The following is a 23,047-nucleotide window of genomic DNA, read 5'->3' as shown; positions in this document are numbered from 1 at the left end:
AGATCTAGTTTTCTCATCGAATTTGATGGGGGGCAAAATGGACCATCCTGCTCATTACAACAGGGTCGCCAAACCTTTTTTTTAGCCAAACGAACCCCAACGCTGATTGATCCGAACCTCGGTCCCGCTAAGGGCCAGTCCGAGCTCAGACTTCGTCGAGAGCTCAGCCGACCTCAGATAAGTCTCTCCGCCGCTACGGCCCACGTTGACCTTTTCTGATGTTTATGGCGAGGCACCCCTTGTGGGACAAAACCGTGAGGAAAAAATTATCGTACACGAGCTGCGCACGATGTAAAACACATGTGTACTCCCCCAAAGCGAACAATACCTTGCCCTTTACTCAGTCGCCTCAACACTCTCCATGCGCCCAGGCCAAGCCCGAGGTGCGCATATATTCGCCGATGCGCCCCGACTGAGCTCGGGGCGCTCTACCGAGCACACCTCGGAATTACGGATGCTAGGCCGACCTTAGCAACCAACAAGCTGACCTCGCCAATCATATGATGTGACCTCACTGAGCTCAGTCTCGCCTATGTCCGCATCCACGAGCTCGCCTACATGGTCGTACATCGTAACTCCTTCGCGCTATGCTTTGCTTGCTGGCCAAAGACAGTCAAGGACGACGCCATACCACTCCAGCCATACTCTGCTACAACTGTCAATGCCTTATCGTTCACAAGAACGGACTATCTCGGGCGCCTCAAGCAAACTTTAGCTATGCGCCATTTGGCTTGAAGCCATCTCCTCTCATGATGAGAACGGATCATACCTCCGCCACCTGGACGCCTCTACAGGGACTATAAATAGCCCCGTCAGGTAACACCAAGGGGACCCTTTTTTTGGATCCATCTAAGACCCACTCTAACTTGAGCGTCGGAGGGCCCTCAGCGGAACCACCGGTGAGGTTTTGTGCATGTACGTCGTCATATGGGAGGTGGCTCTTCTTCAACCCTCCTTCTAGCAGCTCCCTCGGTTCCTCCGGTGTGGTCACCCTCGGGCCAAATTTGAACCACAACAGGATTCATCGAGAACAGAGCAAAAGAGGTCAGATTTCTGTCTTTCTCTCCATCTTCTTTTACCTATTTTCTTTTTGTTTTGCCAATCTTTCTCTCAATCTGATCTTGATTTTGCTGGGCACGGCGCTGCTGCGTAGCGCGCATGCGCCTGTTGGATCAATATAGTATTTCTCTTCCATCATCATTATTCAATTATTCTAGTTGAATTACAATAATCTGTGGCTATGCATGGTCTGCTGCGCAGCACGCCAATTCAGGTGCTCCAAAAGATGAGAGGTGGAAGACGGAGGCAGTGGAGCAGATAGTCCAGTTTTCTCATCGAATTCATCGAGAACAGAGCAAAGGAGGTCAGATTCCTATCTTCCTCTCCATCTTCTTTCACCTATTTTCTCTTTGTTTCGCCAATCTTTCTCTCACACTGATCTTGATTCTGCTGCACACGCGCCTACTACGCAGCGCGCAGGCGCCTGTTCAGGTGCTCTGAAAGACGAGAGGTGGAAGATGGAGGTAGTGGAGGAGATAGATCCAGTTTTCTCATCAGATTCATCAAGAATAGAGCAAAGAAGGTCAGATTCCTGTCTACCTCTCCATATTCTTTTGCTTATTTTCTCTTTGTTTCGCCAATTTTTCTCTCACACCGATCTTGATTTTCGAGTATTTGAACGCAAGAATCGAGTAAGGATCTTGATTCCTCTAGATCTATTGTTTCTTTGATGCTATACAGTCTGTCTTGATTGGTCGAGAACAAAGCAAAGGATGTCAGATTTCCGCCCTCATCTCCATCTTCTTTCCCCGATTCTCTCTTTCACCGATCTTTCTCTCGCGTTGATATTGATTTTTGAGTATTTGATCGCAAGAACCAAGTAAGAATCTTGATTTCTTCTAGATCTATTGTTTCTTTGATGCGATATAGTCTATGTTGATGATCTTGGAGATTGGAAGAAATTGGAAACTATAGCGCCGATCATTCTCTTCCTGTGATTATCTGTAGATGATGGATTCTTTTATCATTTTTTTTAGGTTTCGAATTGATTGGATGTCTTGAGAACTGAATGAAGGGAAGGAAGTTAGATTCCCTCATCATTTTCATCTTCTGATCATTTTCTCTTGCGGATCTTTATTTTTCAAGATTTTGAAAGCGTTAAGTGAGTCGAAATACAAAATTTCCGTTAGACTTAGGGTTTCTTCGGTGCAATGGAGTCTTTGGGGATGATCTCTGTTCCCACTTTCCGGATTCATTGTGGAAGGAGCGGAGGAATTAAGATTTCTCTCCTTCTTTTTATTTTTTGATATTTTTCACACTTTATACTGATCTTTCTCCCTCTTGATTTTCATCTTTGAGTATTTGAACACCAGAGCTGACTGGTAGTGCCAGTTTTTGTTTGATCTAGGGTTTGGTTGATGTGATGCTGGATCAACGTAGTATTTCTCTTCCATCATCATTGTTTAATTATTCTAGTTGAATTACAAGAATCTGTGGCTGCGCGCGGTCCGCTGCGCATGGTGCTGCTGCACAGCGCACTGGCGCCTGCTGCGAATGGCCCAGGCTGGATGTGCGCGTGGGCACGGGTGCGCTGTCCGCCCGCCTACAGCCAGCGCATGCAAGAGCGTGCTATCCGCCCGCCTTCGGCCAGCGCACATGAGGGCGTGCTGTTGGGCGGGCGCACTGGTGCTTCACCCACCGTGGCCGAGCTCTGGACGCGGCTGTCCGTGCGGCCTTCTTCTTTCGGCTGAGCGTCCGTTGGGCTGATGGGGCGAGGTCTGGCGTGCAAACTGATCCCACGCAATGTTGCTGCCGCCGCTGAACCCCTTTGGCCGGCCAAGGATTGGCTAGCCTCAAGGCATACCAACTGGTCGCTTTGGCCCTCGAATGTACTAAAATAATAAGAAAGAATAAAATAACAAAAATCAAAAGTAGATGGGTTCTCAAGGCAGAGCATAGATCTTCTACGGTGCACGGGCCGCACCATAGTGCTGTGAAGCCCTCGATGACATCCATGAGGAGATAGATGACGTGCACCAAACTTTAGTGCTGTGAAGCCCTCGATGTCATCCATCAAAAAATAGACGGCCATTAAACAAGACGGTCCACGAATACATACCGTCTCATATATGATGCACGTTGTTTTTTGATGGTTGTCTATGTTCTGAAAGCGTTCATCCTGCGCCAGAGGATCTTGGTTGCTCAAGATCCTTAGGACGGACTTCCACCCCTAATGGTGCAACCGAGCTCATGGGAGTCTACCCATAAGGCACAACATAAACTGTCATCAATGGCCCCTCCTCGCTCTACATGCAACAATGGATTTGGACCTTCTCTATGCCGGAAGCCTTAACTAGAAAAAAAAAGAAAGAAATGGAAAATTTTTTTTGAAGAAAGATGTGAGTGGAATAGAGAGAATAGTGTATTTTCCAAGTACTCTCACCCTCTATCCCAATAAGAAAAGCCCTAATAAAACGTAACATTCACTATCGAATCGTCCAATCATGACGATCGGGCATGTTCCATAACCACACGCGGGCATTCCACACATGCTGATATCTGTCTTGGAATGGACATCTAAACTGAAGATTAAGTTTAGATAAAATTGAAACTATCACATGGGAAGGGGGTTCTCATTGGGTTACATATCCAGGACTAACTCCAAGCTCAGGTGAACAACTTCCCTCCAATTTTTAGTCTTATTATTTAATTAGTGGCATGCTTGGTATTGCTTATACATTGTGAGAAGATAAGAAGTCATAAGAGTTTCTAGTTTTTCCTGAGAAGGCTTTTCTTACTTTTCATCTCGTTGAAACACTTTTAGTTAATAATACTAAATATTTATTCTTTAAAAAAATATATTTTTTTGCTTTAAAAGCTATAAAAAAAAATAAAAGACAATACCGAAAAGATCTTACGATTCAAACTCTAACTGAGGTAATAAAGAACCAGCGGAATCCTCCTCTTAACATGTTTCACCGCACGCATTAGTTGCACGCCTCAATACCGAACAAGTCTAGATGGGAAAATCTCCATTGATGCTGCTATTCCAATTGTTGATAAAGCTCCATCTCGAGTCCCTGTTTTAGTTACCCCTGCTGACTTTAGGAAAGTCTATACTTCGTCAAATGGGAAAACCATGTAAACTTCTATAAACATGTGTCATCTAATTTTGTTTCTAATGAGAAAATTTGTATTGATAATTAATTTCAATTAGCTTTAGGATAGCACATTCTTCTCTTATTTAATAGTAGAGTATATATATTTACTTTCTGGATGCTTGTAGTAAATTTTCACGATTTTACCCCTGAGGTAATCGTCTAGAAATTGCCGATGTTTTGGTTGGGTGGAGGAGGGGAGGGCGACCGTGTGCTTTCCACATCAAATGGGCGTTCAAATTGCTGGCTTAGTGGACCATTTGTAAAATCTAACAGCTGATATAACACATTTAAAATCAGACTGTTTCGATTTCGTTTAGAATATTCAAGCATTATTTTCTTATCTGGCCAAGAGCAATAATATTGCAGTACTTGCATGGAGTAAAAGGAAGTTTGCCGGTAGTTGGTGTACCATATTGAAACGGACAATTAAGATGAGGTTTAGCATTTTATAAAAAACAAGAAAGCAATTCAGCGGAAAAATCCTTGCATTTGTAGTATGAGTTTCTCATGATAGGCATATATCATGTATAACTGAATGCCGGGACATGTCGCAATAAGTTAACGACATAACTAATGCGATCTCGTGGTTGAGATGAAGGACTTCTAACACGAGAGCATGCCATACATGAGCGCTTTTCTGATGTCCAAACAAGATTCCAAAAACACAGTAACAAAAGCTGTAAACATTTAACTCAAACTTCTGACACTTGCCCATTCTTTGCTATCAGAGTTAGTTTTTGGCCCTAGTTTCTCTTATCAACCAGTCCCTTACATTTCTATTTTGCAGTAGATAACTAGTGCCCCGAATTCTAGGCACCAGAAACAGGTCGGCGAAGATAACATTATCTACGAATTTTTTTTTTTTCATTTCTTCTGGCTAACGTTTACGAAGAGACTTAACCAGCGAAAGGGACGCCACAGCTCATAAGAAAACCACAAAGATAACAATGTCGGCAAGCACAAATGATGAATCTCCAGGGACAATTAACTAATAATCTTTTTAAAAAAAAGAGGTAACAGTTACTAGATCCCTGCTGGACTAGTTCCAGCAGATCAGATTAACAGTTTGGAAATTAAAAACCAAATACTAAAAAGCCTTAAAATCTGTGAAAATCTTGCATGCCAAATGCCAGATAATGAAGATAACCGTCCTAGATAAGAAGCTGAGGAAGGTGAAGCGCAGAACTAGCTCAGCGGCAAGATTTATGCATGCTTCTTCCAACAGGCAGATACCTGCCCAACAAACTTGAATGAATCAAATAAAGAATGATTAATCGCATATAAGCAAATATATCCAGTTAACATACTCGGGCATTATTAGTCCGCACACCTTGTGCTTGCAGAAAAAGCTCAAGAAAGAAACCAAAAGTGATATTGTTTATATGTAAAATTTTATTTTCGGAATGCAGTGAATAAGCAAGATTACCAAAATATGATCAAACTGATGGAAATGAAATAAAACAACCTTAAGTAGCTTTGTTAAAAACAATACCTCAAGTCATTTGCTCATTTACATTAAAGATTGTTGTGATACATGCCCAAACATGACAACAGGTAAGTCACTAGCTTATCATAGCTCATCATTTTTTTTTACTTTTTTTTGGGTAAACGAGCCATAAAAGGCTACAAAAAACACTTAGAAACAAGTGAAATTTTCCAGATTGTCCAACCAAACCTAAAGGCTCAATATGCAAAACTTTATTCCCATGTCAACTCTCGTGGGCTCTGCAATGATTGGCAATCAATCAGCCAGATCATATCGTTCTCGGATATGAATGTAAAATCTTCTAGAGCTGTGGTCCATATGTATCTTGAATAGAATAGTGAAGATCCCTTTGGAAAAAAACTAGCTCCCGTCGAGATGAAACACCAGAACACTGTCATCAAATTTGATCCAAATTCTACTATAAGCTCCATAAACTCCACTACCTGAGTTCCATTAGTCACACATGATTGCTTTCCCCCCAGGAAATTCTTCCCATTTCATCTCTTGCTGCCCGCCAGCTCACCCAAGCCATCAAGCTCATCATCCTTCGATGTCAAGCCATCCATATTCAATCTTGTTCGACCCACCTACAATTTTCACCAAAACATCACCCTTTTTTTCTCTATCTACTTCCTGCAGTAACTTCTCCTGGCAATCACTTGTTTCCCTTGACCAATCACCGAATACCAGTTGCTTATCTTTTTACCCATCAGCCTCTTGCAAATAACTCCAAATCCTTATCAAGGCAACAGAACTGAAACAAGATACCTACAACTCTCATGCAAAAGAAATGAAATATAATAAACTCATGAAACTCTTCCTTTTATTATCTTACATTAATCCTTCATACAACACTCCTGGAATTCAAATCATCTGTTCAAACAATTTGAATTCCATAACTACAAGATTTAGATTGTTCTTGGTCTTCGTCTAGATGTGATGACAATCAGCATCCAACAAGTAATGCTAACAGCTTTAATGACCAATTCATAAATGCTTTTCCTCTTGATTGCTTCCTTTTTCCTTTCTTCATTCCACTGTTTCTTCTTACAACCTTTGAATGGATAATCAGCACTCGCCATCAAGGCTTGCCCTGACTATCTAGGGTCAGCTTGACAAATCCCTACTTACCAAGCATTCTTATTTAGGGCTATCCTTGATTTTATTACAAGCTTTTTCATGTCCTTACAACTTCTGCCCGTGTAACCATAAGTTTCCTTCTCCTTTTCCTACATCCTCCGGCAAAGATTAACATAACCCTCCTTGCAAACAGTTCCATCATTTCTTTGTAGCATACATCCATACTCCAAAGTGTCATGATCAGACTACCTATCATTCTGTCATTATATACTCATTTTTTCAATATACCCGATATTGTACCGCATATCTACATTAGGATTCTTGTGTCTTCTTCATTTACTGTCCGGTATTCTAAGCCATAAGACATTGTAAATTTTATTTGTTGTTCTAGAAAAGTTATGCTTCAAGTCGCCAAGGCATATATCAATCACATAATTCTCCAAAAGCACGTGCCATCTTCATCCAACTAGCTCTAACTTAATAGCATGTCTTCACGTATCTCCATTATTCTGTATAGCAAATTCTAAATGATGGAACCAATCACTTTGTTGTATATCTTATCCATCAATCTTGTCTAGGGCCTCATCCTCCCTTTTATTTGCACTACACTACTATTATTCTACTGATTGTTAAGCCCTTTCTTCCATAAATCCAATTATGCATTTAGTATAATTTTTTTATTATCAATCAACTACATCTACAAATAGCCTACATTGTCCTACATCTTCAGGAGTATTAGTAGTAAATTCACCTGAAATTACTGTAAATTCATCCATTTCACTCCCAATAACTCTCATTGTTCCACTGATTGTTAAGACATTCTTATATAAATCTAACTTAGCATTTAGTATAATCTTTATATTATCAACCAACTACATCATCCACAAATAGGCTACATTGTGCTACATCTTCTGGAATTTTAGCAGTAAATTCAACAGAAAATACCGTAAATTCATCCATTTCACTTGAACTTCCATTTTCATTTTTTATGCTCGCTAGGTTGCATACTGTATAGTCGCCAAACTTTGCCTCCATTGTTCTAATTCAGCAATCAACCCCATTAATCTCTTATCAAAAACCAAATGACTTTTCAAATTAATTGTACATTAGGTAGACAACTTGCTCCATGTCATGATGGTAAAAGCTTTAAGTGCTGATCAAATACAAATTTTGTGTTATATTTGATAGAATTATATGATTGTGAAATAACATGCTGGATATGCTTCATTCATTAACTGTAGTACATGAAGCTTTGGACTCTAATCCATTTATAAAGATGATGATGGTCGAGATGCAAAAGAACAAATCAGCATGCTTGTTAGTTCCATAGGAAGTTCAATCTTCAGACCCAATCAAAAAACAGGAGAAAATAAGAAATTAGAGAATGCAAGCACACATTCATGGAGAAATCAATGGTCTTCTTCTTCCAACCGTCTGCCTTCTATTTGCTCTACAAATAATGATGTGAAATAAAAGTAAAAAAGGGCATCTTGAAGTCCATGTTCCACCAATATAAGTTCCTCATGCTCCTCTCAAATCAAAGCCCCAAATCCAAGGATATAAGTAACGGGTGATGGGGCCATTCCAGTTTTTCCATGACATGGATTGCTCACATACAGTGGATGTCCTATCACATCTTGGTCCATTTCCCGACTTATCCCATCCCAACACTTAGGACGGTGGGACACCCAGCTTTCCCACCGGTTTTTGAAACCTTGCCCAAATCATTAAAACACCAACTATTCCAAGCACCTCACCGAACATTCTAAAACCACATATAAACCCCAATAACCTATAAACCCCAAGTAATTAAAGAACATCAAAAATAACTTGCAATAGCAGTAAGACAAAAACACAAGTAGAAAAACACTGTAACCTAAAGTTTATCTGGTAGTTGCACTGAATGACTACCTTCAGCAAACAGCCGTTAAGCCAACAGAACTCTATACACGGCTACACTTCACTTTTGAACCCAAATAGAACCAGATAGAATCTGTACAATGCTCTACACCCTTTATATGCAGCAAATCGACCTTAGAAGATTCGAAGTCTCTGTTTTCAATAAGCATTCACAAAAACAACTCCATGTTCACTCTTTCTTGGTCGTGAGACACATTCTTCTATTAAAAGTTTAAGCTACTTAAGATTTTTTAGTTAGGCAGCAAATTACACAAACTTTAACCAAGACTCATCTTCACATTTGCAAATACAATCATAGGTATGTAGTTCTTGCCATCAGTGAACCTTGTTTTTGATGGATCCCTTTAACACAGCATATCCATGGCCAATGCTTGCAAAAGAATAGAAGAATTTCACCACATGAAATCCTACAAATTTTTCAACAGAGCAGTACACAATAAAGTTAATATGTTGCAAGGTCCCATCTTAGATTTGTCAATGCCAAGTTAACTTTTTATTTGGCAGAAACAAATTCCTTGCATAAAGATCCAGATGCCTTATTAATTTCAATTTTGGTTGCTCGCTGAAAACTGTGCAATTCTTTAGCACAATTTGAAAATTGCAACCACCAGAATACACCTTGACAGGAAATGTAAAAAAACTAAGGAAATTAATTCTCTATAAAAGAAAGGCCGTAGCAGAATGGTTTTCTCTTCTTATATGGGTTGGAATCAATAGATATGAGGATGAGAATGGGGAATCAGGGATTACAATGCAGGTTTTGTCGACTGATATTGGGCAGAAGAGAGAAAAGAAGAGGAGATCCCGTTCACAGGAAGCTAAACCAGTGGCCAGATAACGTAAAGTATATGGTTTATTCACAAATTTTTTGATTGAGATATGTTGTACTCAAGAAATTTGCTAGAACAAAAGACATAATACAGAATTAGTAAACTTGAACAAAGCTAATGAACAGTGAATGGAAGTCTTTCATTTGCAAGTACCCAAACATGATTAAAACATTTTATGATTCTTATTTTCTTTTCCCTTTCTTTCTGGTTCTTCAGTTTCTTTATAAATTAACTGAAGCTTGGCACGTGCTAGCAAGTGCAGCATAAGCGAAGGATGGGTAAGCAATCTATTTCATTTCTTTTTTAAGCACAAGAAATGGCAAGCTTTCTTATTTGAGTGTGGGTTATCCTTTTCTCTTCTGAATGGGTGCACAACCCACAACAGGAAAGTCCTTGGTATTCAAGCTTTCATGATGCACATGAAAAAAAAAAAAAACAACATTGAAATAAATGGCAGTGTTAAAGTAGGAGATGGAATCAGTTGAGATTAGAAGTTCCAAACTTATAGAAGAGAAGAGAAGAGAAAATATTGATGGGGATTCCAGTTTCTTGATAGAATCCAGCTTCCAATATCTTCTTATTGAAAAAATGACTTCTACCTTCTCGGTTAAGAGCCTAATATCTTTTTCCTTTTTCCTTAGATGCAACTCCTTTTTGGAGTGGGACTGACTAGTAGGAAAGGTTTCAGATTTTGGGATGTGTTTCTATGCTCTTTTATGCACGAGGCCCACAGTGAGGCTTCAGGCTCTGAGGCCACCTTCATGCAACTAGCGTCTAAACCTTTTCCAATACATATTAATACTTTTTGCCTCTTATCTTTTATTGAAGGGAGAAAATATTGACGGAGATTCCAGTTTCTTGATAGAATCCAGCTTCCAATATCTATTTATTTAAAAAAATTGAGTTTTCCCTTCTCAGTTAAGAGCCTAATATCTTTTTCCTGGTTCCTTAGATGCAACTCCTTTTCGGAGTGGGACTCACTAGTAGGAAAGGTTTCCGATTTTGGGATGTGTTTTTATGCTCCTTTATGCACAAGGCCCACAGTGAGGCTTCAGGCTTTGAGGACACCTTCAAAGCAACTAGCCTCTAAACCTTTTCCATTACATATTAATATTTTTGCCTCTTATCTTTGCCCTATTTTATCGACCATCCCAATCAAAATCTCTCTTTTCCCCACTTCTTTCATACGCCACCTTGGGCATTCCTCCATTTCTATGTCTTCCCATATTCTCATACCCTTCATTATGCTTTCTTACAATCATTTATCTCATGGTCTGCTGTACAGGCCGGTACGTACCGGTCCGGCCTGAGACTGGTACCGGATCAGCATGGAATCCGGTACCGGTAGTTTATTGTTGAAGAACCGGTACGGGACCGGTACGGAACCGGTACCAGTACAGCGGACCTTGATTTATCTTCTCTTTTTTCCTCTACTTATTCTGCCTTAGCTCTTGTTATCAAATTTCTGCTTTCATCTGCTACCAAAAAAATATTTCTTCCTTCATCCACTTGTTCATTGATTCACCAAGTCTATTACAGTGTAAACTAGGTGATAATGCGACCCATCACTAGGAACTGACATGCTATCTTGACAAACACATTTGCAAGATGAATTCAGACAATAAACGCATCTCAAAGTCACTTGTAGACAAGGCATGCACAAACATTGAACTTGAGAATTGTTGAGCCAAGTCACCTCAATTTCACACACATAGCCTCCTTCCCTTATGGCAATGACCAAGCAGCATGTGCAGGACCCCAAATGAATGAGTTGGCCTCACCTAAATCTTTGATCTTGAGTATAGAGCATCTCCTTTTCACTAGAAATTAATGTCATCATCTTTATAACTTAGATAAAAGCATAACAAAAATACTTGTCAATGCTATGAACGCTTAACTTGCTTCGACAAAACATTTCAATAACTGATTTGAGTAGGGGCCACCGAACCATCCTGAGCTAGGCGGTTGAGGCCTGCTGAACCAAACTAGTCCCTCCAACCGGGATGATTCGACTGTTCAAAATGGCTCAAAAGGTGAGATGTTTCATTCGCTCTCTCATCTCTCTCGTTCTCTCTCGCTCTCATCTCCCCTTGCTCACACTCATCTCGTGCTGCCAATCGACACCGACCCCCACTGATCTCTCCCAAATAAGCCCCTTTGTCCCTCTCTCCCTCCCTCTGTCCTTAAGCCCCCTCCCTCTCTCTCCCACCTCGCTCTCTCTCTTTCTCTCTCTTCCTCTCCTATCTCTACACTTTCTTCCCCTCTGCTAAACCCCCTCTCATGTCCCCATCCGATCCTCGAATCAACCTCCCTGCATCTTTGGAAGATTCCCTCCTTTCCAATGTTCTCCCACGCCAACTTCATCCTCCAACACCATTTTGTTGTGCATTTTTTAGCCCAAATCTTTTATAGGGCTCCGACACTGCAAGTGATGTCCAACAATTTAGCAAGAGGGTCACTGAATCACCACTGGCAGCCGCTATCTAAGAAAGGGGACAATGATGACCCCCCATTGAGCATTCTCTGGATGGGGAATCTCTTGCGGACACCGTCGATCCCGAGTCATAACCTCCTTGTTTTGGTATGCCCCGGCATAGTACGGTATGGTACCGTACCAAACCAATCGTCAGCTAGTACAAGCCTTGGTACTAGTTCGGCAGACCTTGAATTTGAGAGTTAGGTCCATCAATGTATATACACACATATAATCTTACCCCTCAATCAATATAATCTTGTCTCGGCATATCCAAATCTACTCACTTATCATCGCATATACATACCTATATGTGTGTGTGTATAGGTACCTAAAACTTTTCATATTTTGACAGAAAACAAAAGAACAAGCTAAGCATTCCGACATCATCCAAAATATCATGCTCTCAAAAAACTAGGAGAAGGCCCCACCATGCAAAGTCACCCACCACAACGCTAATTGCTTTAGAAAAAATGAATCACCACTCCCTTAAGAAGCCATAACTCTTGATGGTGTTGCACTCGCTTAACCTCAACAGCATTCCTAGAGTTCCACTTCACCACAATGCTGCTACATCTTTTGATCCCCTGAACGTTTAGAATTCCACTTCACAAGGGTATGAAGAATTCACATGGCAGCTTTATCTCCCTCTGTTTTGTTTTTCAATTGTGTCCAACCAACAAGTATCAAACTTCCTCAAGCACAATGATAGACCTATGAAAACAAGATTTGAGTTTGTATTTTTTTTTTTCTTGTTGGCTAACAAGGCTGCTAGTTACCTGCTAGCTATGCAAGAACAAGATTCAATATAAATGAAAAGCAAAAAGAAATTGTTTACAATTGTATATGTTTCTTTGACCACTATAGGCTTTTTTCAACAAAAATTAGATGGAATTGTTTGCTTCAATGGATTCCAATTCAAAAGCCACAATCAAATTTTAGGATGCAAATACTTGGGACTGGAAATGTATATTTGATAATGACTTTTTAACTTAGAGTTAGAACACACCCAACTCAAATGCTGCATTACAATTATTTATAAGAGGATAATGGTAGGTTTATATGATGGATTCTATTTCGTACATTTTGATCCTTAGGCTATGAGATTTATAAGATTTATACCAGGCCCTTGGTTTATAGAAATTACTATTTTTCCCATCATCAATCTAAAATGTGCTTTCTGGTTTGCAAGGGGCTTGAATGGGAACTTGTCCAATAAAACCCTTGACTAATCCTTTGAATCGGATCTCACCACCTATCTAGAGATGTTTAGGGATATAATGGAGCTGACATATCGGTGCACTTTAAATTTTAAAATCACTTTTATACATATAAAATATCATACAAAAGCATGGATTGTAAAGTATAAACTACTACTACTACTATATATCATATTAGTCTATTTATAGTGCACACCATATTAATCTATGATTCTATTTATAATGCATACCATCCACTGAAATTTCTCACAGCTCCTTTCAGACTTTCATGTTTGTTAGCATCTTCGTATTTTGTCTTGCAAGACCTAAGCATGATATGACATTAGACAATAAATGGAAACACAAACATCAATCTCTGACTTGAATCAATCGAGTCAATGTTAAAACATGCAAAGCAAATTGCATATGGAGCACTTTGCATTTTATTATTACTCTTCTAAATAAAGTCTATTAAGGGCATGAACAAGCTAGAATAAAGGTATAAGAAAATTATAATTAACTCGACATGGAAAAAATTGCCTACCTTATGTACTCTACCAAATAAAGTTTCTTAAGAGCATGAACAACCTAAAATGAGAATATAAGACTAAAATGAAGGTATAAGAAAATTATTATTAACTCGCCACAGAAAAACTTGCCTACTTATACACTTTACCAAATAAAGTTTCCTGGGAGCATGAAGAAGCTAAAATCAGAGTATAAGAAAATCATTATTAACTACCAAGAGCTACCAAAGGAAGTCAGGTTTCAATATAACATACTACATATATATATATATATATATATATATATATTATGTATGTATGTACATCCCTGAACCAATGAGACAAATTGCAATTTTGCAAACAAGGACTACAATCTTATTCTTGCTGTGATCACTATGCCTTCAGAACAAAAGGGCACCTCTCAAGCATGAGATATAATGTAACAGAATGCATTATATTACTCCTTGCAACGTAATGACAGACATAATCATGATCACCATTCTCTTCGTTTCTTTTTTTATTTCAATAAAGAGAATTTCTATTAAAAATTTAAATCAACTCAAATGACGATCCCATGATTTGCAAATAACCAGAAGTTCTATGAAATAAAAGCACAAAACTACCAAATTAAGCAAAAGAATTGTCTTCTTTGTTCAAAATATAAATCACCTAACAAGCACAGAATTGACTAAAGAGTGATGGTAAAAGTAGAAGCACCAGCAGCAATACCCATATTAGCACCTTACCCAATATGATCTGGTATGACCAAAACAACCCAGTACAGACTAGTGATTCAACCTATCAGAGTTGAACATTCAATTGTATTTATGTGTATCACCAAGGCTACTCCTGATCTGAAACTTTGACTCAAGCCCCTTGCTCACTGGAGTACTTGTTAAAATTAAATCATCTGACTGAATATAAAATCCACATATATGAGATATAACTTCAAAATATGCATGCTTTGATACTCATGTAAGATAATAAACTATGATAGAACCGCAGCACCAATTGATTCCATTACGTTTCCAATCTACATAACCATGTAGCTTTCTAAGTGCTAGTTTTCATCTAAAAAGAAGAAGATATGGGAACAACTTTGATCTACAATAAATAAGAAATCAGTGAAGTTCCTTGAGATTTCATCACAAGAGGAAATTCCACACACATAACTCAAATAAGTGCATTATGCCGATCAGATTAGCATATTATATGGATCAGATATTAATTGAATCTATCGAAAAGAGGAGGGGAGACAAATTGATCCAATTCAATCGCATAATCACAGAGGATCATCTTGCCTGACCAAACAAATGGAAAACCAAATTAAACAAAAAAAAGGAGGGGAAGAAGGAAGAAGCATGCATACCCCGCATAATCACTACTGCTGCGGGTTCTGAGGAGGCTGCTGCGGGTTGGGAGGCGGTGGGGGCGGCATCCCAGGTCTCGGCGGGGCAAACACCACACCTGGCGGCATCCCGGGCCTGGGGGGCAGGGGAGCCGTCATGACGGGCCTCGGCGGTGGGGGCGGGCCGCGCATGATCGGAGGGGGTGGCGGGCCCATGGGGCGCTGCCCGAACTGGGGCGGCGGCATGGGGAAAGGCGCGGGCGGGGCCCCTGGCCTGGCGGCGAACTGCCCGGGGGCGACGGGAGGGCGAGCGCCCCCGGGGGCTGGGGGGAAGCCGGGCATCTGCGGGCCCCGGACGACCTGCGGGTAGGAGACGGGCGGGGCGGAGAGCTGGGGCACGGGGGGGCGGGAGATCTGGGGCTGCATCATGCCAGGGGCGGGGCCTCCGACGCCGCGGACAGGGCCGGCGAGGCCAGGTTGGGCCTGGACGAGGGGGGCGGTGGGGACGCCGCGGCCGGCGGCCCGGCCGAGGCCGGGGCCGGCAAGGGCGGCGGCGGCGGCCTGAGCCTTGGCGCGGGACTCGTCAGGGGGAGGGGGGCCCTCGACGGTCATGGAGACGACCTCCTCGCCGCGGAGGAGGACGAGACCGAGGGTGCGGCGATCCTCGCGCTCTTCGCCAGCTTTCTTGGCTGGCGGAAGCTTGCGAAACTCCTCGCAATCGCCGAGGACGAGGTTCATGTGGCGGTCGAAGGCCATGAACTTGCCCACCAGCTGCCGCCCGTCCTGGATCGTAACCCGCATCCGGTAGTTGATGTATTGCAGCATCTTCGACCCCTTCGACATCGACATCTTCGCTGGTCGACGCTGCTGTCTCTCTCTCTCAATCTCTCGCTACTCTACTTCTAGGGTTTTGGGTTTTGAGAGGCCAACCTGAGGATGAAAGCATTAAAGCAGCAGCGCCGCTGGGACCCAGTTTCCGCATTCTCACGTGCGGCGCGCGTGCGACGGGGTGAGCGCTGCTTCTAGAAACAACAGGAAGGAAGACGTTCGTTACGTTACGGGCAGCGGTCACCGTGGAATTGCTTCAGGCTCTGTTTGGAGCCGTTGGCATAGAGCACTTGAAAATAGAGCTGTCTGAAGTAAAGCTGTTTTGCAGGGGCGATCCGCAGTGGGCATCGCTGCTCATTCATGTGGCGAGAGATTGCCAGATATCTTCCCATGGTCGAGGAGAACACTAGATGGTTGATAGGAATTGGGCAGAGTATTGATGTGGTTGGTGACCCATGGGTGGGTGCCCTACCCTTGAGACGTTGGCCGACTATGGTTGACATTGAGGCAGTGGAGGGACTGCGGGTCTGTGACCTCCTTGTCCCGGGCGGGGTTGCCTGGGATGAGGATAGGTTGGGTTACATGTTTGGGGCACACTTGGCTGAGAGGGTTAGGTCCCTTCCGATCCCGGAGCATGTGGGTCCGGATACCCGGGTGTGGAGCACGTCGTGCAGGACCGGAGTGAGGGTGGGGGACCTCTCCCGTGTGCTCCGGCCAGAGCATGAGCCAGGGCCGGATTGTGCCTGGGTCTGGCGCCTAGGCCTCCATCCAAGGGTCGCACTGTTCTTATGGAAGGTCGCTTGGGTTCGGCTTCCGACAAGAGCAGTACTGAGCGAACGGGGTTTGAGGTTGCCCCCAGAGTGCGGGGCATGCGGAGCTGATGAGTCGGTGGACCATGTACTGTTTCAGTGCATATGGGCGAGGGCGGCGTGGTGTGCGGCGGGGCTGCCATGGGATGGTTGGACCCATGGGGACCAGTTCTTACGAACTATCCGCTGGTGGTCGAGTAACCCATTGACTCGCCAAGAGGCGGTTAGAGCGACCTGCACAGCATACCAGATATGGCTGGCTAGGAATGCTCGAACCTTTGGTGAGCAGAACAAGTCGCCAAGGCTCGTGGCGGAGAGCACCCGGGCGCAGGCGGCAGAGTTTAGTTATGCTTTCTCCTTAGATGGACTTTTGAGAGCTCGGGATATCTGGGGTTCCCCTTCTGCCTCGGCAGTTTCTCACACGGTGTTTTTCACCTGGGAGCCCCCACCCCCAAGCTTCCTCAAAGTAAATTTTGATGGGTCCGTGCTGAATGGTGGCACGATAGGTGGAGCGGGTTTTGTTATTCGGGACCCGACCTCCAGGGTTGTGGCGGCAGGAGGCTGTCAGGTATTTGACTGTACGGTCCCTGGAGCGGAGCTGAGAGCTGCCTGGGCGGGTCTTCGACACGCTCAGCATGTGCTCTCAGCTAGATCAGTCATCTTGGAGGGTGACTCGGCTACGGTCATTAGTTGGATCAAGGGGGGTCTGAGAGCCGGTGCTGCCGACCATCCCTTGGTCCGCGATATCAGGTTGATGATGAGGGACGGAGGGGTGGTCCAGGCGAAGCATGTGTTTCGAGAAGCCAACGGGGCTGCGGATTGGGTGGCCACGTATGTGGCTAACCATGCCGGGAGCACCTTATGGGCTGGGGACGGGGAGCTGCCTCGGGAGCTCCGGGATGTCTTGTTTTTCGATTTTATTGGGTGTATCCGTACACGTGTTGTATAGATCGCCCGGTTTAGCAAAAAAAAAAAAAAAGTAAAGCTGTTATAAAAAGTTATTTATCGTTTGGTAACTGCATTTGTAAAGTACTGTGGTACTTTAACATATATTTGATAAACAAACTGAGAAAGTACTTTTGTATGAAAAAATTACCATAAAGAACATTGGATAGTGTTATACAACAGAACATAATAAAACATAATATATATTAATATATAAATATACAATATAGTATAATATTATTGTAATATAAAATAATATTATTCTAATATAGTATAATAGTAATATAATTATTAGAGTAAAATAATTTTTGATAATATGACATAATATTAAATTATTTAACATAACATATTAATGTATTATGATATAATGTAATATATATTATATTTATAGTATAATACGATAATAAAGGTATAAAAATATTATAATTATTAGTATAAATTAATTTTTCATAATATAACATAATATTAAATTATTTAAAATAAAATATTAATGTATTATGATGTAATATAATATAATATAATATTTATAGTATAATACAATAATAAATGTATAAAATATTATAATTATTAGTAAAAATTATTTTTTCATAATATAACATAATATTAAATTATTTAAAATAACATATTAATGTATTATGATATAACATATTATAATGTTATATTTATAGTATAATACAATAATAAAGGTATAAAATATTATAATTATTAGTAAAAATTAATTTTCCATAATATAACATAATATTAAATTATTTATAATAACATATTAATGTATTATGATATAACATATTATAATATTATATTTATAGTATAATACAATAATAAAGGTATAAAATATTATAATTATTAGTAAAAATTAATTTCTCATAATATAACATAATATTAAATTATTTAAAATAACATACTAATCTATTATGATATTACGTATTATAATATAATATTTATAGTATAATACAATAATAAATGTATAAAATATTATAATTATTAGTAAAAATTAATTTCCCATAATATAACATAATATTAAATTATTTAAAATAATATATTAATGTATTATGATGTAATGTAGTATAATATAATATTTATAGTATAATACAATAATAAAGGTATAAAATATTATAATTATTAGTATAAATTAATTTCTCATAATATAACATAATATTAAAGTATTTAAAATAACATATTAATGTATTATGATGTAATGTAATATAATATAATATTTATAGTATAATACAATAATAAAGGTATAAAATATTATAATTATTAGTATAAATTAATTTATATCAAGGAGGACCTCAGCGTGGGCCGCGAGGTTGATGAAAAAAAAAACAGATGGATTTTGGAAGGTATGGAGAAGAAATTAAAAAACTTTTTTTCTAAAATGTGGTTTAAAAGATGCATACAAAAATAGGAAAGAAAAATACCTTTTCTTGTGGAAGGGAGTTTGACGACTAGGGTTCTTGGCTCCAGCAGATTTTTAGGTTTATAGAGGGACAAACTTTGTAATTATTATATTCTAATCATTTTTGTCAAAAATACAGCTTTCCGACAAAGCTGAAAACATCGTTTTTGGAAAGCTCCAAATTGGAGCTTTCCTTCAAAAGCTGTTTTCAGCTTTCCGAAAAAGTTGAAACAGCTTTCTAAAAATTTTATCAAACACCATTTTTTTTATCTAAAAGTACTTTTGGAGGCTACTTGAGTTGACTGTAGAGTCCCCCAAAATGCCAATTCGATAATTATGAACCTGATGAAATTTTTTATATATGATAGGGCCTAAATTGGATCTACGAATCACAAGCTGATATGTGGCATAGCAAGAAATGAAATTGGACCTACATTTTTGGGCTAATCTAGATAAGAAAGTTAAGAGATAATCCTCCACTTGATCTAAGACTCTAAAGAGTTCAATTTTAGCTCATCTATAAAATGGACTCAAGATTAGAGGTCCAATTGAGTCAAGTCGAGTCAAGTAGCTAGAGGCTCGAGTTTGACTCAAATCAAAATATTCAGGCTCGAAATTCGACTCGAAATCGATCGAGTCTTAATATCGAAGCGACTCAATCAGAAAAAGACAATGCTTGAGATCGATTCGGCTCAATTTAAGATGAATATCAAACAAACCATACTCGAGCTCGAATTCCAGCCTTGGTTATAATTAAAATATGGTTAAAACAAAATATAACATAATATTATATTTTAAATTTTAATTAATAATATATATTATACTTAAAATATGATATTATTAAAAATGTATATACTTGACTAGGCTTGCAAGCCTTTGAGTCGAGTATTTTGCAACTCGAGCTCAACTCAAAAAATTGTTTGAGCTACTCAAGCTCGATAGTAGTCGAGTCAAGTCGAGCTTGGATTTGAATCAAGCTCAAGTAACTCGCGAGATGTTTGTACCCCTACTTAAGGTCTCAAGTATGAACACCAGTAACAAGCTTTCTACTTTCTCTTCTCCTTTGTCTTTTCCACATCTCCTATTCCTCATAGCCCGGTCCCTGGCCAGATCAACTACGACGAACTCCTTTACCCATTTCTTTGTGTGCAGATCGACACTTCGTCTTCCACCACAACAGATCAATCAATTCCCTCTACATCTTTAGATCATCAGATTGGGTTCTAGTATAAATAGATTGGCACCGTTTTTGGAAAATGACGAAAAGATGAAGTTGAGAAGAGGAAATAATGCAAAGAGCAACAAATTAAGGTCAACCAAACATCAAGCCAAAGTCGCATGGCTCATAGCATGGCCAAATCCATTAAGCAGTTTAATATGCCCGTGCAATAGGTGCAGTCCTTAACGGCAATGGTGCAGAACCTGCTCCCTAAGGGGCCACTCTTCAACCAAACAAGCAAAAGCAGCTTGACCAACCAACGCAGAGTAGCGAACGACTTCGTTTGAAGAACACCGAAGGAACCCGCCAAGGTAGTTGAGATCTAACTTGCTCAGAAGCGAGCTCAAGTCTAGGTAGTCTTCTTCATGCCAACTTGAGAGGACTTCGATGAGGGAGATGGACATCAACAAGAAAATCGAAGAGATGGATTAGAAGATTAGACCCATGATGCAGAATATGAAGGTGAAGGGAACAGAAGCCTTGGAAGTCTTGGAGCTCAGCACGTAGCTACCTTTTATGAAAGAGATCATGGTGGAGCTCTTACCTCTAAGGTTTAAAATGCTGCAGCTCGATTAGTATGACGGCACCTTAGACTTTATTAACTATCTTGAGTGCTAAAGCTCTCATGCTGCTGTACAGCATTTTGGACATGATCATGCACCGAGCCTTCTCCGCCACTCTTAGGAAAGTAGCTTGGTTGTGGTATTTAAGTCGTCAATATAGCACCATCAACTATTTTGATCAGCTCAGCTGGCAGATCGTCAACCACTTTATCAATGGTAGAAGATCCAAGAGGTCCTCGGCAAGTCTGGTGGCTATTAAGCAGAAGTCAGATGAGTCGCTCCAGCAATACATTAATCGTTTCAATACGGAAGCCTTGAAGGTACGTGACCTAGATCAGGTTGTAGCCATCACTGCAATAGTGAATGGCATGAAGAACTCATACTTCATCTTCTCTCTTTCAAAGAGGTCACCCAAAGATCTGTCTGAGCTGTCGACATAAGCTGAAAAATATATCAAAGCCGAAGAAGCAATGTTCACTCAGAAGAAAGGGAATGAAGACCAAGCTGAGAAGAAGCACGAGGGTCACAACAAGCGAAAGTCTAACAAAAAACTGAGCAGAAAGTTGAGATGCGATGAAGGGGCTTTCAGATGAGCTAAGAGCCCACATTAGAGATTTGAGAGATACACCCCTCTCAACACTTTGAGGAGTTAGATTTTGATGGAGATCAAAGACTGAGTGTGCTAGGCTTGAAGGTTGAAGACCAGCTCTAATAAGAGGGACCGAAGCAATATATTGTCACTTCCACTGTGACCATGGCCATGATACTGAGAACTGCGTACAACTCAAGGATGAGATTGTAGACCATATCTCGATATGACCTCGGCTAGTACATGGACAACTAGTACAGGTGCAGAGATGCTGACCAGAATAGGCGTACTCCCAAACTAAGTGAGGACAACCAACCTATTCCTAGGGTGATTGCCATGATCTCTAGAGTACCAACTATTGGAGAAATTCCTCAGCCTGAAAGATCTACACTTAGAAGGTAGACTTGAAGGGGATCTAAGCCTCCCATAATCATGCGGGCCTGAAAATCTAACTATCTCAAGACTCGCTATCAGTAAGATCTGTAATGTCAAAGTTTTGTTCTTTTATTGCTGATTATCTATCAAATTATGTTTTGGCTCTTCTTCAAAAGCCATGCAAGCATCCTTAGGGATTCAAGTGTTTAAGGTTGGACTTATATAAAAGTCACCTTTCAAGGTGCGGGAACCGTGGGACTCATCCTAAGACCACCGACATCGGATCACGTACAAGTGGTGATATAACACAAGCTGAGGTGCAAAATCTTAGCTCAGGCTAGGCTCGGAATCACAAGTGGGGAGACAACACTAGCCGAGGAGAAAAGTCCTAGCTCAGACTAGGTTGAAGCAACACCTAAGGGATCCATCCCAAGGACCACGAAGATGAAATGTCCTAGCTCAGGCTAGGCTGAGGTGACAACCATGGGATTTGTCCTAGGGACCGTCAGGATGAAAAGTCCAAGTTCAGACTAGGTCAAGGCAAGACCCATGGGATCCATTCTAAGGACCACCAGGATGAAAAATCCTAGCCCAGACTAGGTCGAGGAAATACCCATGGGATCCGTCCTAAGGATCTCCGGGAGGAAAATCCGGCCTAGCTTAGGCTAGGGCAGACTGAAAGTAGCATGCCCGATTTGATTGGTCACAAACAAAGAAAATTGGAAAGAAAATCCTACCCCGAGGGCTAAGTTAGATTGAAAGTGGCATGGCTGACCGATCATAAGCAAAGCCAGCAGAGGAGAAAATCCTAGCTGAGACTAGGTTGGATCGAAAGTGGCATGCCTGACTTGACTAGTCGCAAACAAAGCGAACCGAGGAGGAAATCCTAGCTCAGCTAGATTGGATCGAAAGTGGCAAAGCCGGATCTAACTGGCCGAGTGAAAACTAACCAAGATGAAAAGTTTTAGCACTTCCTAAGCTCGGATATGGGAGATGGCAGTACCCAACTTGATCAATCGGCTGCTAGGCATCAAATAACTCATCCACAAGAAGATCTGTAAAACCAAACTCTAGGAGGGTAAAAACCAAACTCCAGGAAGGCTCAGGTTCAGAAACCAACCTAAAGCCAAATTCCTATAACTTAGCCCTTCTGAAAAGGTCAGGATAGGTTTATGTCCATCTGTTATCACCTGTTACAGGCCTATCTTTTGTTCAATGTCAGTTATGCACTTTTATCCAGACTAAGAAGTAGTGAATACGAGCATGCAAAAAAGGGACCTTTCTTTTATGGGGGACTGATTTTGATCCTGAACAGAAAGGC

General features: G+C 40.8%; 1 protein-coding gene across 2 annotated transcripts; it reads right to left on the bottom strand.

The window, feature by feature from the left end:
- Nucleotides 1-5,124: 5,124 nt before the first annotated feature.
- On the bottom strand, nucleotides 5,125-15,939 carry LOC103699965 (uncharacterized). 2 transcript variants are annotated; one of them, XM_039121307.2, is made up of 2 exons: nucleotides 15,024-15,939; nucleotides 5,125-5,405 (listed from the first exon to the last, which is right to left on the bottom strand). In XM_039121307.2, the coding sequence occupies exon 1, from the start codon at nucleotides 15,849-15,851 to the stop codon at nucleotides 15,036-15,038; it is 816 nt and encodes a 271-aa protein (XP_038977235.1). In that variant the 5' UTR covers nucleotides 15,852-15,939; the 3' UTR covers nucleotides 5,125-5,405; nucleotides 15,024-15,035. The 2 variants fall into 2 exon arrangements, with proteins under 2 accessions (XP_038977235.1, XP_038977234.1); XM_039121306.2 differs by having other exon boundaries at nucleotides 5,125-5,393.
- Between the last annotated feature and the right edge of the window lie 7,108 nt (nucleotides 15,940-23,047).

The sequence above is a fragment of the Phoenix dactylifera genome, chromosome 5, assembly GCF_051530095.1.
Source record: "Phoenix dactylifera cultivar Ajwa chromosome 5, Ajwa_hap1_PhDact_Kaust_v1.1, whole genome shotgun sequence".
Classification (NCBI taxonomy): domain Eukaryota; kingdom Viridiplantae; phylum Streptophyta; class Magnoliopsida; order Arecales; family Arecaceae; genus Phoenix; species Phoenix dactylifera.
Note: the sequence above shows the minus strand (reverse complement) of the source record. Positions and strands in the feature narration are given on the sequence as shown.